This window comes from Globicephala melas, chromosome 1 (assembly GCF_963455315.2).
Source record: "Globicephala melas chromosome 1, mGloMel1.2, whole genome shotgun sequence".
Lineage (NCBI taxonomy): Eukaryota > Metazoa > Chordata > Mammalia > Artiodactyla > Delphinidae > Globicephala > Globicephala melas.
Window position 1 is genome coordinate 171999083 of NC_083314.1, and position 24219 is coordinate 172023301.

The 24219-nt window shown below is 38.1% G+C and overlaps 1 protein-coding gene across 16 annotated transcripts in view; it reads left to right on the plus strand.

The window, feature by feature from the left end:
• Positions 1 to 24219, plus strand: part of EIF4G3 (eukaryotic translation initiation factor 4 gamma 3) — a 366964-nt gene that overhangs the window by 328221 nt on the left and 14524 nt on the right. For all 16 annotated transcript variants that reach the window (XM_060310039.1, XM_060310035.2, XM_060310045.2 and 13 more), the window contains 6 exons: positions 134 to 252; positions 4174 to 4346; positions 10099 to 10224; positions 11421 to 11502; positions 13665 to 13763; positions 22234 to 22380. In XM_060310039.1, the coding sequence (XP_060166022.1) occupies positions 134 to 252; positions 4174 to 4346; positions 10099 to 10224; positions 11421 to 11502; positions 13665 to 13763; positions 22234 to 22380 (746 nt within the window). The remainder of the gene's footprint in view (positions 1 to 133; positions 253 to 4173; positions 4347 to 10098; positions 10225 to 11420; positions 11503 to 13664; positions 13764 to 22233; positions 22381 to 24219) is intronic.

Below are 24219 nucleotides of genomic sequence, written 5' to 3' on the forward strand. Positions count from 1 at the left end.
CAAATTTGTATCTATTTTAATGCCTTTACTAAAAAAACAATGTAACAACACATAAATATTGTCAACCATAATCCTCCCATTTTAATGATAATTTTTGTTGTTTTTACTTTCTCACTTTTTTTAACCTCACTAGTAACGAAACCAGAAATTCCAGCAACGTCAGCCCCTGACAAGCCTGCCTTGTCAGAGGAGGAGATGGAGAGGAAGTCCAAATCTATCATTGATGAATTTCTACACATTAATGATTTTAAGGTAAATGACATTTTTAAAAAAGAAAGCAACAACAACACAGAAAGCCCCGTGGCAAGAGACAGAGGAACTTGGTTCTGGTCTAAGTCAGTTATTGTGAACTGACGAGACTTAGAGTGAGTCAGCCAAGACTTACACAGTTCAGTTTGCACAACTTTGATGCATTTCTGCCAAGTACTCTCTTTTAAATTGATACTGTAGTTTACAAGATCAATGGTCCGGAAGGAAGAACAGGTATCAATCCATTCCCACTATGGAGTAACCAAATTGACTTTGATACTGATGAACAAAAAACAACACATTATCATTATGAGGAATTCCTGGCTCCTTATATATTACCTGTCATTATCTTTACAATCATTTTATCATCATTCTCATATTAACTTTAAAGTACAGCTGACATTACTTTTTCTTTATTTCATAAGTGGAAAACTGAGGCACAAAAGAGTAAGTAATGTTGCTAGGGTCAGACAGCCTAAGTGAAACATTTCAAGATGTGGCTTTCCGTTTGCCCTTCTTTAACCTTAACTTCTCCTTGATCTTCATTTTTAAGATAGCAGTGAATAAGATATACGTACTGCCTGACTTCACGAGCCCTGTAGTCTTAAGTAGAGACAGATCATAAACAGATAAATTCTATAAATAGTTTAAACTGTAGTAGACCTATAGGGTCTTAGGAGAGATCATATAATGAGGCCTAGTTTAGGGATCTGGAGTCAGCAAAGGCTTATCTGTTAAAATATTTGTCAGATACATTAACTACTTTTGCTTTGGCAAAAGCTTACTGAAATTGTCCAAAATTTACAAGAAGTAGGAAGAAGTTTTGCTCTTGAGCGAGTTGGAGAGGAGTACTTTGCAGAAACCCTTGGAAATGCAGCAAAAATAGTGAACATTAGCTGGAATGAGCCAAAGAATAGACTTCATATACTGTGGTTTGTTAGATTCCTGGAAAATGAGGAGTATTTTTACAAATTGGCAGCACAGCCTTTTCCTTATGTGGAAGTAGGGAAATGGGAAAGAAGAAAATGGAAAGACTAAGAAAAGATGAAAACAGAAACAATAAGGAAGAAAGCAGTAGAGATTGTCTTTAGAAATAATCTAAAGGATATACAACGTCAGTGAGCAACAAATACTTTGAAAGAGGAAAAGTAGGACCCCTGTGATGAACTGGAGGTTTAAGAAGAAAAAGTCCTTCGTAACACTTAGGTGCAACAAGAGAACCCTTCGAAGATTCTTTAGCCTAGACCAAGCCTGCGGAAGGGACAGAGTCAGTTATGACTCATGAATGTCATTATGCATTGTACAAGGCAGCTCTGCTGCTGAGTGGCAATAGGAACCAGGTAATAATGTCGGACGTAGTGAGGACTTACTGTGTGCTAGGTGCTACTCCATGTATTTTATGTGTATTAGTTTATTTAATCCTCATAATACCATCCAGACATTAATATTATTATAATAGCCATTTTTACAATAAGGAAACTGAGGTGCAAAGATGTAAAGTAACTTGCTCTAGCTCATACTGCTGATAAGTGGTAGACTCAGGGTTCAAATCCAGGCTTCTAGCTTCAGAGCATGAACTATACTTTTTCTTATTACCTGTAGGGTATTAAAGGCTTACAGAGCTCATTCTAAGGGAGTTTTTTCCCTAATATTTTAATAGGTGCTAATACAAATTAATATTTATTGAGGCTTTGTTTTGTGTTTGGCAATGTGCCAAGTGCTTCTATCAATATATATGTATTATTTGCAATCCTCATAGTAACCCTATGATAGGAAGTCAAAGCTGAGAGATCAAGTTACATCCCTAAACTCATACAATAATAAGTAAGTGGCAGAGCCAGGGTTCAAACCTTCATTTGTCTGATTCCACATCTTGTGTTTTTAGCCTACGTGATACATGTATGTATTGAGTACCTGAAATGTGCCAGCCACATTGTAAGGAGTACTTCCTGGAAATATTGTAGTATATGTAGTGAACAACATAGTCTGTTTTTTTATGTTTCTTTTATGGAGTTTATGTTCTAGTGGGAGATACAGACAAAGCTGCCCTAAAAATAAACAACTACTACAAAAAGAAAACAATGTTATAGTGCAGAGAAGTAAAATTAGGTGGTATGCTAGCCGGTGATTGGGCAGTCGCAGGGACTATAGGAGGTGTCATTTCAGCTGAGAGCTCAAAAACAAGAATCAAACCATTAGAAAATCAGGGAGAAGGGTAAGATTATGAACTGCTGTGAAATTAGAAGCTTCTCATTAGAAGTTCCATGATGTAGTTAGTTGGCCTGGTAGGCAGATTCGGTGACTAAATACTCACTGGAAGACATTTAGTCACTTCAGGTTTAGTACTGAGCACTGAGTACTTGCATTCATTTTTACTGTCTCCTGAAAAGGCCTTTTAATGATGATGATAGGCTTAAAATGAGGTAAAAACCCACAAGGATAAAGAGCATAAGGAATAGAGGGCAGCAACATTCTGGAAGTTAGAAGGATGAATGGTAATTTACTTAGCAGACCATGAATGTGCGTGAGGTGCAGATGGGGCTGGAAACAGGATTGATTGGTTAAAAGTGTATGTAAGAAATAGCTTTACATGATCAGTTGTTTCAAAAGTACCAGTGTCATAAAAAGACAAAAAAGAGAGAAAGGACTGATCTAGACTCAAAGCGTCTAAAGCGGGAATTGGAATTCCCTGACGGTCCAGTGGTTAGGACTTGGACCTTTCACTGCCAGGGCCCTGGGTTCAGTCCCTGGTTGGGGAACTAAGATCCCTCAAGCCGCACAGCAAGGCCAAAAAGAAGGAGTCTAAAGAGACATCATGACATGTGATGTCGTGTTTCAGTTGGATCCTAGAGCAACAACAACAAAAAGTTATATTGGACATTTGGGGACAATTGTGGAAATTCGAATGTGCACTATATATACCAGATATTTTTGTTGACACTATTGTATGAATGTTAAATTTCTTGGATATATGAAGAGAAAGAAAGCTAACAACTGATGAATCTAAATTGAAGTAAAGGTATATAGGTGTACCTTGTATTACTCTTTAATTTCTCTATAGTTTGAAATTTTTTTAGTTAAAAAATTGATGGGGGAGGTATTAAATAAAGTAGCAGAGGGGAAATAAAATAGCAGTGAGACACCCAGATATGCCTTACTCCCTTCTTCAGTCAGGAGGCTGCCCTTCTCACATGCATCTTCCCCCTCAGAAGAGCTACTCTCTTCAGGTGTTGAACCAAAGGATTTTGGACTCAGACAAAATTGAGGTAGCTGAGGGCAGGGAGGCACACTGCTGTATTGGTGATTCAGTGACCCTGGCTGCCAGGCTTTTATCCTCCAGATCAAAGATATTGACCTAGCTAGATCATCCCATGGTAAGGACCAGTTTACAAGCCCCACATCCCAATATCTTCCTAAAACATTCTTAGTACTTCAGCTAACCATGTCAACTTTACTATGAAGGAAGGCATTTTTCATTGAAGATTTTGCAAATATTACATACCCAAACAGAATTACCTCAGTTGCCACATTAAGGCCTTTGAATCATGACATTGAATTTCTATTTAAATATTATTTCATAATATACCATTTCCAGTTTTAAAATGATCATAATATAAGTAAATATTGTGTAGAAAAATACATTTTTGCCTCTGGTCCTTTGAGTGATCTTCAATAACATTGTTAATCTAAACACATTAGCCTTGTAAAGATGCACTAGTATTTTTAAATATGCCTCATAACATTGCCCATATTAACCTGGATTTTACTGCGCTATATTAATGTTTAACTCTATATATATGAAAACTGTCTTGTTCTTAGAGTTGTCTACTGACTTTGTCATAAGTAAAAGATTTTAAACTGATTTTCACACTCTGGTGATTCTATCCATATTTTGGAGTAAGCTTTTATTTGCTATTTGAACAGGAAGCCATGCAGTGTGTGGAAGAGCTGAATGCCCAGGGCCTGCTATATGTGTTTGTGAGAATGGGTGTGGAGTCCACCCTGGAAAGGAGCCAGATCACCAGGGATCACATGGGCCAATTACTGTATCAGCTGGTGCAGTCAGAAAAACTCAGCAAACAGGACTTTTTCAAAGGGTCGGTATCCTACTCAAGAGTGGTATTCAGTTACTAGGCTCTTAATAGTCTTTAATTTTAAAAGTACATATCTTTTAAAGTATTTAGCTGTTTCCATAGATTAAAACTGTATCTACCATAATATGTTGATGTGTATTGTATTGATAATATGTTGGTTGATATGATGGCATTTTATAGATTGTGCTAGGGCATAATGGTCATTTTCTGATTTTCTGTATCTAGTTGTTAGACATATATTATGATGTAAGTAAGATAGCAGAGACCCCCTTAACTGTCGGGCAGCTCTGAGCTCATCAGCCCATTTATATGTAAACCCCTGCATGTTCTCTAGGAAAAAGCTTTTCTTTGTGAGAAAAATTCTGGAAAATTAACTTAAACCTAAAAGCCTTATTCTTTCAGTAAACCATGGTTCATTTTGGACAGGAAGTGCTTGTCTGTTCACTGTACCCCCATAAAAGCATATGTAACTCCCAAGTTGTTAATGATATAGTTTATTCCAAGTTGGTTTCATTGTGATTTCTCTTGATGGCTGGTTTGATGAAGGCTGGCTGTCACTTGTGTTATATCCTTATTTGATCAGGTTCTGATCGTCTTTGTGATCATCACAAATGCATGGATCAGGTTCTTTGTGGTACAATCACAGAATCTTGCCCAGGCTTATGTTCTAAAATCAATATTTAAGGAGAAAATTGCATATGGTCAAAAATTTTGTTTTAGGAGCCATGTTGTGCAAAGGTAAACATAGAACCACACCCAGGACTGACAGGTACCCACTTTCTAAGAGAAAAGGAACTAAGACCTCCTGAAGGATAAATGTCAGATGGGGTAAATCTCACATCTCATACTCATTCGGGGTATATGCTCGTTGAGTGGGATGGCCGTAAGAATTCTGCACTATTTAAGTTATTTTTTTCATTGTAAATCTTTTTTGCCAATCTTTTTTGTGTTCTTGTAAATTAAATGCTGGTGATCACTGTGTATCTTTCAGATATGGCCAACCGCTTAGAATAGTGTAACCATTAAATGCCAAGGTCGAATGTACTTAGGAATATTCATTTGATGTTGTAAGGAACGATGACATTGTCCTCAAGGTCCCAGAAGATGTATATTTGTTCCTAGGATCATTAAAAAGTTATCCTTCAGCAATGAGCTAGATTTCTCTCGATTCAGTGACTTGACCAGATTAAGGCCATCTGACCCAGTTAACTTATTAGTAAGAAACTTTGGCAAAAGTTGCTATGGTTGTTGGCCTTTAAAAGCCAGGATGTTTTTTCAGTTTTAAAAGAGATATATGAGATTCACTGCAGTAACCAGCCAGTGTAAATAACAAGAGCAAATGAGGGTATTTATAGCCTCACACATTGAGTTCTGCCCCTAGCCAACTTGCAACTATAGTTTCAGTAATACCTATTATATTAATTTATAAATATTTGCTTTTTACCAGATACTATGATATATTCACCAGAAAGTTTTGGAAATGAGAATGCTAGATTACTGTTTACCATTTCCTGTCTCTCTTCAAACTATACTCAGAAGTTGATTCATACCTGGAAAGCCCTCAAAGGAGTGTGTTCTAGCTTCATTGGCCTTAATTGAACTTGTGAGGTGCTAGCTTGGTTTCTCAGCTACCTCAGACATTTTCATTTCTCTTTGTGGGATTCCCTGAGGAAAAAATGTCACATCCAGACACGGTGTCCACACTTCCATGGTGGTGCTGTCACTGCTGCTGGCAGTACAGCCACAGCCACAGCCTTTTATTTAGACCAGAAATGAGATGAACACTTCTGTGTCTCGGTAACTGCTTCATCTCTCTCTGTCCCTCCTTCCTCTGCAGCTTGTGATAATGCAGCGGCTTCAGGCCCAGCTTTTGATACTTAGTTAGACCTAACCATCCTTAGACCAAGAGCCCTATGAAGACCCCTATTCTTTCCTAAATGCAGAGGCCCGGCACGGTGGAAACAAAGAGATAGCCTCTTGGTTATTATTTACCAAGAGCCTTCTTGCAAGGAGATGGTAGTTTCCCAATTCCTTCTGAAGCCTAAGTTATAAATAGATCATATTGTCCAGAGAGGCACATTTCACTGGAGCCACAGACATGCCCTGTCTTCTGTCTCTTTAGTCCCAGTATCCAAAGATCTGTGTCCTTACATAGCGCTGTGGGGGAACACAAGGTCAGCTTTCTTGGATGCTGATACTGCTTAGATGCCAACTTCTGAGCAGTCATTAAAGCTGTGATGGTTCTGGAAAACAAAGGAGAAGACCTCCAACTGTTAATCTGCCCTTTCTCCTACAGTTCCCCAAAGCATGCACTGCTACTTAAATAGTAAGATAGACTAGACGGAAATTTCAGATAGGCTCTTTGTGTCATGTGGTTTATAAATAAAGCTTAGATCCTTTGGAATTTTCCTTACAAGATGCTGTATCAACTCTGAGCATACTAGTTGCTGTATATAAATAACATTTCCACAACATCAAGCCATCCTCTTGGAAATTTCAGGACTTGAATCTAAATACTTTATCATGCAAATTAGATAGGTAGGTACGTGGGCACATTACTGTGTAGGTGCATTTCAAATAGTGTGGTACAGTCATTTAATATGGCCTCAGAAGACTTCTTTTTAAGAACTGTCTACTAAAGGTAGTTGAGTGTAGCTCACTGTTCACCATGGAATTGGAACCTCTTTGAAAGTGTAATAAACAAATGAAAAACAGGTCAGTAAAAATTGGAGTTGACTAGAGACGTAAAATATGTGCCCTTCAAGGAATCTTGATATATTAATATTTCATTTTGGGAGAGGCTTATTGGAAAGGAAATTCTTATCTCCTCCTTGACTACTTTTTTTTTTTTTTTGCGGTACGCGGGCCTCTCACTGCTGTGGCCTCTCCCGTTGCGGAGCGCAGGCTCCAGACGCGCAGGCTCAGCGGCCATGGCTCACGGGCCCAGCCGCTCCGCGGCATGTGGGATCTTCCCGGACCGGGGCACGAACCCATGTCCCCTGCATCGGCAGGCGGACTCTCAACCACTGCGCCACCAGGGTAGCCCTTGACTACTTTTTTGATTACTTTTTTGGAACTTTTCTTGCCACTTAAGGCAGTTCTGCTTTGGTAAAAAGATACTGTTTGGTGCTTACATGGACAAGCAGACTAAGTTCCATATGCAAAATGGTAGCGGTGCTAGTTAACAAGTGAAGACCCCATTTGCTCACATAGGTAAGATTTAGTTTAAATAGTCTTTTTTGTGGTATTCCTTTGAAGATGGTACTGGCTTTTTAAATCTTTTTATTTATTTCTTCCTTTTACCTGTAGTTAGATTCTCTAATGATCAGTCATAATAATACTTGACCAGTCTAATTTTGAGATGTCTTCATTCTTTCTTCTTTGATTATCTACAGTAAGATTTATATTTTTATTAAGTTATCGTAATGCAAATTGTAGAAGATGCTGCTTGACAATATCATTTCCAATTGCGGTAGATTATTTTGCCTTTTTAGCAGATGTCTAATCAGAACTTTACTGAATTAAAAAATATATTTCTAACTTTGAACAATGTATTGCTTTCTTTAATTAAATTTTAGACAGGAACCCAATATATAAAATAAATAAAAGTAGAGATTCTGTATTTGAAATGGGGGAAGGGATGTCTTAAGTCCCACTTGTGGGCCTCACGGAAGTGCAGTTTAGTGGGTGTGGTGGTCACTACATACCAAGAAGCAAGGCTACGGTGTAGCTCTGCTTCATTTATTCAGCCAGCTTCTGAATCTATATTATGTAAGGCATAATATACATTCAGAGTATATATAATATATAATATATTATGCAGGGCATTGTTACAGGCTAGGTAGTAGTCCAAAGACATAAAGATAATTATCTAGCAGCTTCTGCACACCTAGGATTTTTCTTTTAAAATCGTACAAAAGGATTTAGGAACTGTAAATCTCAGAAATAAGTCTCTTACGAGCTTTTGCTTCAGATACCCTGTGTTCAGCCAAATATTTTTTTTATCAGCAGTATGGATTTGATCAGTGATTGTGTTCTGCACATTGTACCATGATAAACTGACTAATCAGGAAGTAGAAAACCGGGGCAAGAATATGGGTATCTCTTTGTTGTAATATGAGATGAAAAGAAGAGCAAATACACTGCTGCAAGACCAAGACGGCTACAGTTGTCTCATGGACTCATTAAACGGTTTAATCTATACCGCTAACCCGTGGAACATGAATAGGCGTTATAGGTGATCAACCCAGAAATCCTGGAGCCCAGCCAGATTATGTTCCATCATTGGCACATTAACCGAGCTGAAAGTGGACATAATGAGAGAACAGTCAAGAATCTGTTGTATAGCAAATAGATGTCAAATAATTGCAAGCTGTGAGGTCACAAAATTGTCATTAAGGATTCATGAAGCCCAGAGTTAGATAATGTGGCTGAGCTGCCAGTTGTTTTGAAATGGCACCTTCAGGAAAGGGACCCTGCCTTGTAGTTTTTAAGTGAAAAAGTGTTGTGTAGGCCTCTGAGGTAGGTAAAAAGAATGGCACACTCTGGCTAGACACTGGAATTGCAGTGAAAAAGCACACATTTTATGTGTGCAGAGATCTAAAAGGATACGAAGACTAATACCACCTGCTCTTGGCCCCTTCATTCATTCGCCCTTTCCTTCTGATTATGTGTATTTCCTTGTGATTATGTATATGTCTCCTATAGTTTAATTCACTTTTGTTTTGGGGCTTTTAAATATGCTCTATATTGGAATGATTAACAAAGTCTTGAGTTATGTTTTTATACTTTAAATGAATAGCTATGGGCTTCCCCAGTAGCGCAGTGGTTGAGGGTCTGCCTGCCGATGCAGGGGACGCGGGTTCGTGCCCCGGTCTGGGAGGATCCCACGTGCCGCGGAGCGGCTGCATCCGTGAGCCATGGCCGCTGGGCCTGCGCGTCCGGAGCCTGTGCTCCGCAACGGGAGAGGCCACAGCAGTGAGAGGTCCGCGTACCGCAAAAAAAAAAAAAAAAAAAAAAAAGAATAACTATGATTTTCAGCCTAAATAAGACTGGGCTGATATTTGGTGTTTCTAAATTTTATATTGAAATTCCATTTATTTTACTTCACATTGAGAAGTATTCCGTAGCATGAAAGCCTGAAACCATTAGCTTTTCTTTAGAGGTCGAACAGTTTGTAACATGTCATAATGACGGTGTTATATAGTAATGTTGTCAGGCTCTTTTGTATCCATCCAGTTTCCTTCCCCATTGTAAGCTCCTCAGTGACAAGGATTTTTGTCTTTTCTTCTCCTTGTGTCTGGTCTGCATTCCACTAAGTTTTTAGTCAGTGCTTCTGACTGACTCAGAGGATATGATACTCAACTGTAGTGAACTATTTATAGTGTGGGATTAAATAGAATAGCCTGTTACCCTAGAACGTCATTGTAACTGCCCCATTTTCATCATTTAAGTCTTTCAGATGTCACTTCCATACAGAGGTATTTTCTGATCACCCTCTAGGGATAGCCTAGTACCATAGTCCATGTTCTTCAGAGAATTAGCCCTATCTGCAAATAGGCTTTTGGTGGTTTTGTTTTCCTCCCCACACTAGTATAAGCTCTTTGAGAGCAAAAACTTGTTTACTTGATGCCTAGAACAGTACCGAACATAGCAGTTGTTTAATAGGTATTTGTTAACTGGTTTTTGGTCTGTTTATTTAATGTTAACTTTTGAATTACATTTGCATGTGAATTTTTTTCCTGTTCTTTTTCAGTTTTTCAGAAACACTGGAATTGGCAGATGACATGGCCATTGATATTCCCCATATTTGGTTGTACCTTGCTGAACTGGTGACCCCCATGTTAAAAGAAGGCGGAATCTCCATGAGAGAACTTATCATGTAAGTTATACTTGTTTCTTTTGATGTATATCTAGTTAAAATGACTCAGAGCCTGCCAGCTAGCTTCCTAGCATAGTGCTCTCGCTTCAGTGCTTTTGAGGACTCTCACACGCAGCCTGTGGCTCTTTCAGACTTCTAATTTCAGTATAAAAATGTTATATTTTTCTAAATTGGAGAAGTGATGGGGATATGATAGCCCTGTGGTCCATTAAGGTTAGATATGGCTCCAGAATCATGCAATTGGAAGGTGATTGCTCCTGGAAGCTTAATGCTAATCTGACTTCTATGTCTCTCATTGCTCCAATGCTGTAAGAGGTTATAGTTCCACATAATAACATTCAGACTGTGGTACCTGCATAGCACATGCTCAGGTTGTTTTAAAAGGAGCTGAGCTCTTAGGCATTTCTAGATTTGGACGTGAGTGGGAAATTGTTGCTACATTGTGTAGACTAGTATTTCCCAAACTCTTCTTCAAAACATTAGTATTTCCCTCAAAGCTGTTCACATAGTCAAACTCTGCATACTATTGTGTCCCTTTTCTTTGAGACTCACAAAGCGTATTATAGCACGTTAAAGGTTGTGAGAATCCTATAGTAAAACCAAGCAACAAATAAAAACTGTAGCTTTGTTTAAGTCAGCAGTGCTTCGCTTAATTGACTGTAGAATCCTTTTTTGAGGAATAATTATCGACGTCCTGTGGAACACAGTTTGGGAAATACTGTGGAACACAGTTTGGGAAATACTGATATAGACTGTGAGGAAATTGGTTCCTTTCTGTTTCATCTGTATTCTAAAGAAAACCTTCCTTTCTTAAAAACACTTCATAACTAAGCTTCACAACTCCCGGCTACCTCAGGTGCTTCTCTTCTTTCGGCTTAAGGTGGAGCTCATGTAAATAAACAGATTGTTAAGTGAGACTGATCTTTGCATTGCTTCCGTCACTGAAGCAGTTAGAGAAAAAGGCAAAACCCAGGAACTCTAAAGTCTCTTTTCCAGCTTCCCCATGAAGCGTAAAGCGAACCTGAAGTCTCTGAACTACTTCTGAAACTTATTACTTAGAGCTGTTCTGGAATTTTGCTTGCCCGGTATTATTTAGGTTGCACAGTATCTGTTCTTTTGGCACACATTGTTTGCATACTGTTCTAGAACAGAGAGTTTGTTCAGAGGTACTTAATCACTACTCTTATCTTTTACAGAGAATTTAGCAAACCTTTACTTCCTGTTGGAAGAGCTGGAGTCTTGCTTTCTGAAATATTGCACCTTCTATGCAAACAAATGGTGAGTGTTGGATTTAGCAGCCTATTGGGAAGTGTAGTGATTTTGATCTTGGGTTATCCATGAAAAGCGTAGGTATCACTGTGCAGGTAACTCTCTTAACGTCTATTATTTGAAGAAAAAAAAAGAAAAGTGAGGTTTCTGGTTCAGTCTAGTTTCTTCCAAAGGTATATTTGTCCTTCTGTTTTCTTGTAATTTGGGAAAGAATTATCTAATCTCAACCAGATTTGGTAGAATTCTAAAGAATCTCAAGATGTATTTTATTTGTGGCTAATGATTTTATCTTCTCTTGAAACAAAATGGCTATGTTATTTATACTTTTTAATAGATTTCAATTAAAACTCCTCTGCTTTCAGAGAAAGATAAGATCCATAAAATGATTAATTTTACAATATTTTTGGATCACGGGCTAGGTAATCTGATTAAAAATAGGTGGTAAAAAAATCATATTGATATCACTTACATGTGGAATCTAGAATACAACACAAATGAACTTATCTACGAAACAGAAACAGACTTACAGACATAGAGAACAGACTTTTGGTTCACGGGGTGGGGTTGGGGTCGGGGAGGTAGGGGAGGGATGGACTGGGAGTTTGGGATTAGCAGATGCAAACTATTATATGTAGAATGGGTAAACAATAAGGACCTACAGTATAGCACAGAGAACTATATTCAATATTTTGTGATAAACCATAATGGAAGAGAATGTGAAAAATAATGTATATATATGTGTAACTGAATCACTTTGCTGTGCAGCAGAAATTAACACAACATGATAAATCAACTATATTTCGATAAAATAAATTTTTTTAATGGCAAAAAAGAAATAGGTGGTAAAAATGGTTCTGCAGGATTGTGAATTTCTATCCTAAAGTTGCATTTATTTTAGTTTAATAACTACTGCATAATTCTTTGCAAAGCTCTATGCTAGGATTTTAGTCTGCAAAGATAGCTAAACCTTCAAAGAATTTATAAACTGGAGAGGGAGACAAACAAATCTAAACCAGTAGTTTCAAAAGAGAGTGTCAGTGCTATATTAGAGGTCTAAGACGTTTGGGAAAGTGGTATAGCTTCACAAAGGTGATGTAACTCCTGGGGTGAGAAACGTCAAAACAAAACAACTCACGTATGAAAATTTTAGAGTGATTTCTGACTTAAACTATGATACTTATTTGTATAATAGTTATTCATAGATAGGTGTACTAAACAGTCTTGTCTCTAATTCTAGTTGATTATCTATTTGTTTGTTCTTAATATTCTTTGCTTGATGGCACTAAAGTTTTTATTGAACCCTAATTTGTAGATCCAGAATTTTCTCATGCTCTTCTACCTACTTGACTTTAGTCCCTAAAATTCAACTTCTTGTTAACTTTTATTTGTAGAAACAGAAAGCAAATTCTCACTTCTAACTAAAACAAAATTCTCATAGAATATAAGCTCTGGAATTAGCCTGAGTTTAAATCCTGACTCTGCCAGGTTATCAGCTATACCTTGGGCAAGTTAGTCTGTGAAATAACTAGTACATGTTTCTTAGATGACAGTTGCAGCCTCAAAGCCTGACATTTTCCTTTATCACTGTGTCTTTGTTCAGGCAGTGGACTTGTTGTACCTCCTCATCAGTTTTCCACCTGACAGCAGCTCTTCTCTGTTGTTTCCTGGGCTCAACCTTGCACTTCTTCTTGCCCTTGAAATAATTCTCATTCCTTGATCAGGAGCAATGACTTCCTTAGTCATTCTCATGTTAGGTCGCATAATCGTAACCTACTATGAAGAGGGACTCCAGGGAGGCTTGTTGAATGGCTTTAATAGCGGATGCATATAGCACTATCCAGGAAAAGAGACAGTTTTGAATTTATAAGCTCTGTGAATTGGACTCTTTTTAGGTGATTATATTCATAAATCCCAAACACCAGCTTGCAGATCCCCAGATTAGTCATCTGGTAGAAGAAATTCTTGAACGTTAAGCAACTGTACTTCATTTACCATTACATTTATGAACATTCAGACATCTCAGTTTGAAAGCTAAGTGTCCTAAGAAATTAACTTCATATCAGCAAGGAAAAGTTTCAGTTTTTTAGCCTTCCTTCAAACTTCTGTACTCTTGACTTCTTTTTCTCCTTCCAATGTAAAACTAAATGGATTGGACTTAATGTCTGTTTTAGAGCCATAAGAAAGTGGGAGCCTTATGGAGGGAGGCTGACCTCAGCTGGAAGGATTTTTTACCAGAAGGGGAAGATGTACATAATTTTCTCTTGGAGCAGGTGAGTAAGAGCAAGGCTTGTGCCTTCCTGTTTGATCGTAGTTGGTCTGTTTCTTAGAGGAGATAAAGGTATTTGTACTAGTATTCCAGTTATTAAAATTAGACCAAAATAGGCATCGTGGTCAAGATGTCATTGTAAGTCCATGCTTTAAAGCCACTTTACCCAAAAAAACCTCGTGATTCCTAAGGACAGATATTTCCTGATCTCTCGTCAGAATCAATCACGATTCTCACTAGGCAACTTTTAACAACATCGTAGCTTTTTTTCTCTGCGTTAATTAGATGATAGATAAAAAAGAAAAGAAAAATTTAAGGACTTAGCCACACTTAGAAAACAAGCTACACGTCTCCATGAACCAGAAATGAAATTGATGAATAAAGCAGGGTTAATAGGGCTAAAGCTGCAAGTCTTCTGAGCTCTGGGTCTGAAAGCAAATAGAGACAGGAGAAGTTATTTCTGTGGGGTAATAGGGTCTATGCCCCTTTCAGGGTAGAAGATTGGAGACAGGCTTACTGCATGTCACTAAGTGGAAACTCGATAAATACGAGGAAGTAGATATAGTCTTACAGGCAGAACCTTAGCTAAGCTGCCTACTGACTTGATAACTGGATTCAGAAATCCACAACAAGGCAGAAGGCTACATAGTCAATATAATCTGGTCCTAAGTAAAGAATTGTGGGGGACCAAATAGAGGCAACCGTAAAAAGAAGAGTGACAAAACAAAAACCTTCCTCTCAGAATGGTCCTGCAAGTCAGAACCCTTAAACATCTGAGGAAAATAAGTGCTAAGACAGCCAACAAAATCGGCAATAAGAAGAAAAAAATCACTCTTAGGTAAAAAGAAAATAATAAAGCAATCTGAAAATGGCTTTAAGTATATTTTAAGCTGGATAAAGACATTAGGTTAACTGTGGACTTTAGCTTCCTTTTGGTTGTAGTCTAGATACACTGAGGAGCACTCCTGCCATGATAATAAGAACCTACATAAGGCATAATTTATCTTGCATAGCTGGGCTCATAAAAAGTGGAGGAAATTCCCAAGTAACAAAACGAATAAGGGGGAAAAAAGCCAAAGATGAAATCGACTCTGAGCAGTAAGCACATGTAAAGGGTGTGTTGCCTAATACCATTATAAGCGCTGCCAGAGATCTTGAAGATGTTGAAATGGTCCCAGTTCAATATTACCCTGGCTCCAAGAAGCAGCAAACCAAAATGCTCTTTGGAGAAAACTATACTCAACTTAGCTCTTACTTTCTACAAATTAACATTATCTAAATATATGAGTTAATACTTAGAGTTCATTTAACATATAACGAAACAGGTAACCATGAGTGACAGTAAACACAGTAAGTGCAAGATTTAGACTCCAAAGACTTGAGATAATGGAATCATCACTCCGCATATAAAATAACATTATTTTAAAAAGAGAGACAAAAATGAGCAAACATGAAGAAAGTAGTCAAAATGACTGGGCAGATATAAAAAGAGAAGGAGAAGAAACTAGACAGAATTCTAAGAGCTGTTATGAAATTTAGAGGATAGAATGAGAAAGTCTAACGTGTCTAATTGGAGTCCTAGAAGGGAAAATAGGGTGAATGGAGAAGAGGCAATATTTGAAGAGACTGTGGCTGACTTTTCCAGAACTGAAAAATATATGAATCTATATAGAAAGCACATGTATACCACATAGAATAGTTACATTTTAGTGAAACTGCATAATATCAAAAGCAAGCAAAAAACGATTTTAAAGTAGCTAGAAAGAAGCAGCACATTACCTACAAAGGAAAAGCAGACTTTGCAATAGCAACAATGAAAACCAATTGTTATCAAAGTATACATAGATAACAATGAAAGATGGTGGCGTAATCTTTTTCTTTTTTGCGGGGGGGGGGGCGGGGGCTGCATCAGGTCTTAGTTGCGGTATGTGGGATCTTTCATTGAAGCGCGCGGGCTCTTCGTTGCGGAGCGCAGGCCTCCCTCTAGTTGTGGCGCACAGGCTCCAGGGTGTTTTGGGCTCTGTAGTTGTGGCATGTAGGTTCCAGAACATGTGGGCTCTGTAGTCTGCAGCACGCAGGCTCTCTAGTTGAGGCACAGGAGCTCAGTAGTTGCGGCGCATGGGCTTAGTTGCCCCATGACATGTGGGACCTTAGTTCCCTGGCCAGGGCTTGAACCCGTGTCCCCTGCATCGTAAGGCAGATTCTTTACCACTGGACCACCAGGAAGTCCCAGAATAATCTTAAAGTGCTGAGAAAGTATCAGTTAATCTAGAGTTGACTTCCAAATAAACTAACCTTTAAGGATAAGGGCAACATATATTTAGAAACTTAATAACACACTTCTAAATAACCCGTGAGTCAACGAGAAATCATAAAAGATTTTTTAAATATTTTATACTGAATGAAAATGAAAACACAACACATCAGAATTTGTGGGATGCAACTAAAGCCATACTTAGAGTGAAATTTTTAGCACTGAACACCTGTGTGTAGGAAACAAGTAAGGTCACAAATCAGTAACTTCAGCTTCAACCTTACAAAATTAGAAAATGGAAGAGCAAATAAAACTCAAAGTAAATAGAAAAAAGAAGGGGCTTCCCTGGTGGCGCAGTGGTTGAGAATATGCCTGCCAATGCGGGGGACACGGGTTCGAGCCCTGGTCTGGGAAGATCCCACATGCTGCGGAGCAACTAGGCCCACGAGCCACAACTACTGAGCCTGCGCGTCTGGAGCCTGTGCTGCGCAACAAGAGAAGGCTGCGAAAGTGAGAGGCCCACACGCCGCGATGAAGTGGCCTCCGCTCGCTGCAAGCCCTCACACAGAAACGAAGACCCAACACAGCCAAAAATAAATAAATAAATTTTAAAAAATGGAAATAACAAGAATCAGAGCAGAAGTCAATGAAACAGAAGAACAGTAGAGAAAAGTCACTGAAGTCAAAAGCTGGTTCTTTGAAAAGATAAAATTGATAAACCCCTCGCCAGACTAATCAGGAAAAATTAAAAAGAGAAGGCACAGATTTCTAATAAAAAGAATGAGAGAGGTGACATTGTATAGATTCTACACATAACAACAGGTAAGAGAATTTTGCAAATAATCTTTATGCCAATAAATACACCAACTTAGTTGAAATGAGTAAATTTCTTGACACAAACTACTAGAGCTGACTCAAGAAGAAGAATAGATAACCTGAATATCTATGAAAGAAATTGGAGTAGTTAACGTCTCACAAAGAAAACTCCAGGCACCAGTGAGTTCACTGATGAATTCTACGAAACATTTAAGGGAGAAATAATGCCAATTCTGCAAAGAATTCTACACCAATTCTTCCAAAACATTGAACAGGAGAGACTTATTTTCCAACTCATTCTGTGAGACCAGCATTAAACTGATAACAAAATCAAGGGCATTTCAAGAAAAGAGAACTATAGACCAGTATTCCTAATTAACACAGAGAAAATCTTGTCAACAAAATTTTCACAAATCAAATGCAACAATATATAAAAAGGATAATACATCATAACCAGGTAGGTTTTATCACAGGAATGTAAGGTTAATTTAAAATTTAAAAATCAGTGTATGGATGGAGGGAAGATGATATAGTAAGAAGGTCCAGAATTAGTCCCTCCACTGAAACAACTATTGAGCTGGGAAGGTCTGTTAGAATCAGCTATTTTGGAATTGTGGAGTGGAACATGTGCACTACCAACACCAGGAGGATGCTTGATGAAAAAGAGTCTGGTAAATTCCAGTGATTTTGGTGTTTTGCATAGAAAGCTATCACCCCCCAGCTCTGTGACAGACAGCTGAGGAGACAGTAGCACCTTCTTTCTGGCGCCAGGTTGAGAACTAAAGACCTTGCCCTCTAAAGATTGGTGTTGTGTCTTTTAATCTGCGTAGCAGTTCACCAAGTGTCCTGTGCAGGACCTTGATGTCATTTCAGCTCCTCACCCTGAAGGAACTTCTTGGATGGGGTCTGTCAAAGAACTTAAACAGAACACATTTATGTCTTCCCCACGCCCCCACGCCCCTTTCTTTTTCTTATTGGATCCAGGCATTCACTGAAATCTCTGAAAGGCCACTGGCTGACTGCAGAGGTAATGGATCAGAGACTTCAGTAACCATATACGAGAAGGAATATAGTCCTTGTCTAAAAGTCACTAAACGGATGACTGCAACATCATACAGGGTGAGGGAGAGAATCTGATGTCCAGACTTACTGCATTACACTGTCTAGTTTTCAACAAAAAAATTATGAAGTATTCAAAGAAACAGGAAAATACAGCTCATTCACAGGGGAAAATAAGAAAATGACAGAAAGCATCCCTGAGGAAGCCCAGACATTGGGAATACTAGACAAGGACTTGAACTGACGTACATATGCTCAAGTTGCTGACGAAAACCATGGACGAAGAAGTAAAGGAAATCAGAATGATGAATTGAACAAGTTGAGAATACTGGTAAAGAGGTAGAAATTATAACAAGGAGCCAGGTAGAAGCTGAAAAGTGGTAATAGCTGAAATGAAAAATTAGACTCTTTCAACAGCAGGTTTGAGCAGGCAGAAGGATCAGTCAGCGAACTTGGAAACAGGGCAATTGAAATTGCTCAGTCAGTCAGGAATCACTGATTCAGCACTAATTTACTACGATGAAAATCCATCTTCAGTATTCACAACAGATACACTCTTCTACTAATTGTTTTGCTAATGAAATTTCTGGCATTGTTATATGGAACTGAATATCATTGAATTTTTTAAAAGTCCCTATAGTTTATTTTTTAAAGAAAACTTTAAATTGTAATAATACATATTGAAAAAATAATCCATTTAATATATAAAGAGGCTTTGAAAAAAGAAATTGCTCAGTTTGAGGAGCAAAGAAAAGAGAATCAAGAAAAATTAACAGAGTCTAAGGACCTAGGGGACACTGTCAAACACATCAGTATATACATAATGTAGTCCCAGAGAAGGGAGAAAAGAGCAGAAGAAAGTATTTAAGTATTTGAAGAAATAATGGTCAAAAACTTCCCAAATTTGTTCAAAGATATGAATCTACACATCTAGGAATTTCAGCAAACTCCAGGCAGGATAAAGTCAGTTTGACATCAAGATATAATGAAACTGTTGAAAGACAAAAACAAAGAAGAAATCTTGAAAACATCAAGAGAGAAGAGACTCGTCACATACAAAGAAGCCTCAATAAGATTAACAGCCAGTTTATCATCAGAAACTATGGCTGTCAAAAGACACTGGAATGATATATTTAAAGTACTGGGCTTCCCTAGTGGTGCAGTGGTTAAGAATCCGCCTGCCAATGCAGGGGACACAGGTTCGAGCCCTGGTCCGAGAAGATCCCACATGCCGCGGAGCAACTAAGCCCATGCACCACAACTTCTGAGCCTGAGCTCTTGAGCACGTGTGCCACAACTACTGAAGCCCACGCACCTAGAGCCCGAACTCCACAACAAGAGAAGCGACCGCAGTGAGAAGTCTGTGAACCACAATGAAGAGCAGCCCCTGCTCGCCTCAACTAGAGAAAGCCCCGCGCGCAGCAACAAAGACCCAATGCAGCCAAAAAAAAAAAAGGATAACTAAAGTACTAAAATTTAAAGACTGTTTATATCTGGCAATATTTCCTATAAAAATGAAGAAGAAATTAAGACATTCCCAGATAAAAACTAAGTGAGTTAGTAGACCTTCCCTGCAAAACTGAGTCTGTCAGGCTGAAGCAAAAGAACACAAGAGTGTAGCTCGAAGCCATACAAAGAAACATAGATAACTGGTAAAAGTAACCACACAGGGAAATATAAAAGCAAGTAGTATTATGTTTTTGGTTTGTAGTTCCTCATTTCCTTTGCTATATGATTTAAAAGGCAAATCCATAAGAAAATAAATATGTGTTAATGGGCATACATTGTATAAAGATGTAATTTATGAAAATAACTACCCAAGGATGGTTTCTCACAGAATTCCCGTGAGACCCAACAGTTGTACTTCTAGGTGTATATCCAAGAGAAATGAAATCATATGGCACCCTGATTTGAAGTCAGATAAACCTGGATTCAGGTTCCAGTTTTCTACGACTTAAGACTTTAAGCAAATTACTTGATTTCTCTAAGCCTCATATTCCTCACCTATGAAATGCTTATAAGAACTATCTGGTAGAATTTTTATGGGGATTAAATGAGATAATGTTTAAGAAGCACTGAGCATAGAGAGGAACTCAGTCAGTTACGGATGATGTTGTTATTAATAAAAATGTTCAGGGCTTCCCTGGTGGCGCAGTGGTTGAGAGTCCGCCTGCCCATGCAGGGGACACGGGTTCATTCCCTGGTCCGGGAAGATCCCACATGCCGCGGAGCGGCTGGGCCCGTGAGCCATGGCCACTGAGCCTGCGCGTCCGGAGCCTGTGCTCCACAATGGGAGAGGCCACAACAGTGAGAGGCCCACATACCACAAAACAAACAAACAAACAAAAAATGTTTAAAAGACAAAAAAAATGAGGTTCCAGAAAACTTGGCCTTCTGTATCCTGAATATTAGCTTTCTTCTAAAATGGCTGGTTTAGGGACTCCCCTGGTGGTCCAGTGGTTAAGACTCCACACTCCCAATGCAGTGGGGGGGCCTGGGTTCGATCCCTGGTCAGGGTACTAAGCCTTTGTGCCGCAACTATTGAGCCGGCGTGTCGCAACTAGAGAAGCCTGTGCGCCACAACTAGAGAGCCCATGAGCCACAACGAAGACCCAGCGCAGCCAACATAAATAAAAATTAAAATGGCTGGTTTAATGCCCTTTTTCCGCGAACCCACGTACATTCTGCAAGAGGTAGTGATGAGCTGATCCATAAATTTGAAGCCCAGCCTTCCAGGTTCTAGGAGGATTCAATAACGTATACAGAAACACAGGGATTCTGAGAAATAAATGTTTCTCTCCAATGACCAAGGTAAACTTTACAGCTCACCACTGACTCTGTTTGGCCATGGTAAAGACGTTCACTTTCACATTTTTATGTCGTATTATATTAATGAGCAATGTAATTCATGTTTGATTTTGCTGCTGTTGTTAATCACTCTCAGACCTTCAATCATCTATGTAGATATAGGGTAGGTTAAAGAGGTATTCTGTGTAGGTGTTCTAACACCTAAGAGTGTTAGAACAAATTTGGAGAATGTTTCAAGGCTGTGAAAAATTGCCTGTTCTTAAAAGAACTTATGGCCATCTTCTTGTGATTTTGTATATATATTGAAATGTGGTGGTTGAGATATTTATCAACATTGAATCAGAAAAATTGTAACACTGAATCATGTTTCTAAACTCTATAGGAATATATTTTAAAATGGGCATAAGTGGTAAAGACAATTAAAACGATAGAATGAAATTTTTTTTTCACAGAATTCAAGGTAATTTTTTCTTTGTGGATCAAAGGAGGGTATAGGAATATATCAGAGTCTTCTAAGGTATTAGAGGAAAATATGTTAATAATCTTTAATATTTTAATCATGGTTTTTTCATAGAGAAATTTCATAAGGCAAAACATATACCTCATTTCCTTATACCCTTGAAAATGAAAAATCATTTTGATTATTGATTTTTTTTAACTACCATCTAAGAGTTAAACAATTATGGCATCATTTCTCACACTCAGATTCAGAATGGTCAAGAGGTGTTTGAAGGACTTGACAAAACTAAAAGTATAGAGTTTTTGACAGCTGCTCGGTGGCAATAGTGATACTAAATCATAGGCTGCAGAAAGGGAGTTAAATTGTACCCTTGCCAGTACTCCTGCCCTGCCTTAGAGCTATGTCACAGCTAAAAGCCAGACTGAAGCACCCAGGGGTATTATGTTAAATGAAATAAGTCAAGAGAAAGACAAATACTGCATGATTTCACTTATATATGGATTCTACAAAACACATCAAAACCCATAGATACAGCGAATAGGTAGTTGGTTGCCAGAGGGGAAGGGGTTGGCAGGGGTGAAATAGGTGAAGGGGGGGGTCAAGAGGTACAAACTTCCAGTTATAAAATACATAAGTTATGAGGATGTAATGTATAGCATGGAGAACACAGTCAATAGTATTGTATTGACTTTGTATGGTGACAGATAATGACTAGACTTATTGTGGTGACCATTTCACGGTGTATACAAATGGCAAATCACTATGTTGTACACATGAAACTAATATAATATTATATGTCAGATGTACTTAAATTTTTTAAAAAGACTGAAACTCAGAATGATTTGGAGAAGTAAGCTTTTGTTTTTAAGAAGAAGCAGAGCTATGCAGTATTAAAAAATGGGGAAATATTCAGAAGGATAATGGAGTGAGAATCTATTAGAACAATAAATATAGATTGGCTTCTGCTGATCATTTTGATTCCATGTGCAATAGAAGAGATAGCCCATGACTTTGTTTTCCTCTCAGGGTGATAATAATATTGAATTATGTTAATATGTTTAACACTGTATGTTACAGAAGTTGGACTTTATAGAGTCTGATGGTTCCTGTTCCTCTGAAGCACTTTCAAAGAAAGAACTCTCTGCCGAAGAGCTGTATAAGCGACTCGAGAAACTCATTATTGAGGACAAAGCAAATGATGAACAGATCTTTGACTGGGTAGAGGTATAAAGACTATGTCACCTTCCCTGATATCTCTGCAAGAAAGATTCTTGTGGGATCCCTTCATTCACATATTTACCCTGTCACTTAATGGGAGTTTTTAACTTTAATGAAGTTAGTTTTTATTCTTACATGTTTATGTATTTGAAAGTAATGCTGTTTTTCTATTTTTATAAGATTCATAGTCTTTTATAAAGTCAGGTAAAAATATTCAGAACATAAGCCATTTTTCTGGATCTCTCATTAGTTTTGGATACACCCTGCATTTTACCATTCAAAAATTTGCATTTCTTTCTGAATGTTGTCATGTTTTAAATACTAATCTGGATAAAATTAATAAGCAATATATAATTATTATTAAATGTGTTGACTGACATTTTCATAACAACGCTCCCTTCTGGAAACTTCATATCTTACTTATCTTGTGTTATGGAGTCTGTTGATCATGTCCGATTTTAATTTGTTACTGTATTCCTTTAAATAGTAACTTCTGTTTATGTACATGTGTTTTATTTGTGCACATTTCCATGGGATCGTATACTAATCCAAGTTGAAAGAAAGCCATTGAAGGCTAATCTAGTTCTCTCCCTCTTGCATAAATCTTGTTTTGTAGTCCTTCTAATGGGCTGTTGTTTTCTTAACAACTCATTTCCAGGCACTGAGAAATAATGAAGCTTCTGATAAATTGATTTTTTTACCTATTTTCCCTGCTGTCTATACGATAATCTGTCAACTCACCTAATTCAGAATCTTTTTAAAGTAATTTATACTAGTCAGTAAGATATATCCCTATCTCCCCCTCTAGGTTCTTTCATTCCTTCCTGAAATCTAGATATCCAGACCCTTGTCTGCTTATTCTCATACAAACATAACCTGGATTTTGAACATTCCTCTCAAAGTGACATGTGCAAACTGAGCATGATCACCGGGTGTGGTCCAACAGTACAGAGTTAGGTGGTGCTTTTTGCTTTTTTTTTTTTTTTTTTTAAACTGTGCTTCTGGCAGGCTCACTACACTGAGCTCAAACTGCTCTTTCAGTCTTTTTTTTTTTTTAACATATTTATTGGAGTATAATTGCTTTACAATGGTGTGTTAGTTTCTGCTGTATCACAAAGTGAATCAGCTGTACGTATACATATATCCCCATATCTCCGCCCTCTTGCATCTCCCTCCCACCCCTCTAAGTGGTCACAAAGCACCAAGCTGATCTCCCTGTGCTATGCGGCTGCTTCCCACTAGCTAGCTATTTACATTTGGGAGTCTGTATATGTCCATGCCATTCTCTCACTTCATCCCAGCTTCCCCTTCCCCCTCCCCATGTCCTCAAGTCCATTCTCTACATCTGTGTCTTTATTCCAGTCCTGCCCCTAGGTTCTTCATAACTTTTTTTTTTTTAAGATTCCATATATATGTGTTAGCATACGGTATTTGTTTTTCTCTTTCTGTCTTACTTCACTCTGTACGACAGACTCTAGGTCCATCCATCTCACTATAAATAACTCAATTTTGTTTCTTTTTATGGCTGAGTAATATTCCATTGTATATATGTGCCACATCTTCTTTATCCCTTCATCTGTCGATGGACACTTAGGATGCTTCCATCTCCTGGCTATTGTAAATAGACCTGCAATGAACATTGTGGTACATGACTCTTTTTGAATTATGGTTTTCTCAGGGTATATGCCCAGTAGTAGAATTGCTGGGTCATATGGTAGTTCTATTTTCAGTTTTTTAAGGAACCTCCGTACTGTTCTCCATAGTGGCTGTATCAATTTACATTCCCACCAACAGTGTAAGAGGGTTCCCTTTTCTCCACACCCTCTCTAGCATTTGTTGTCTGTA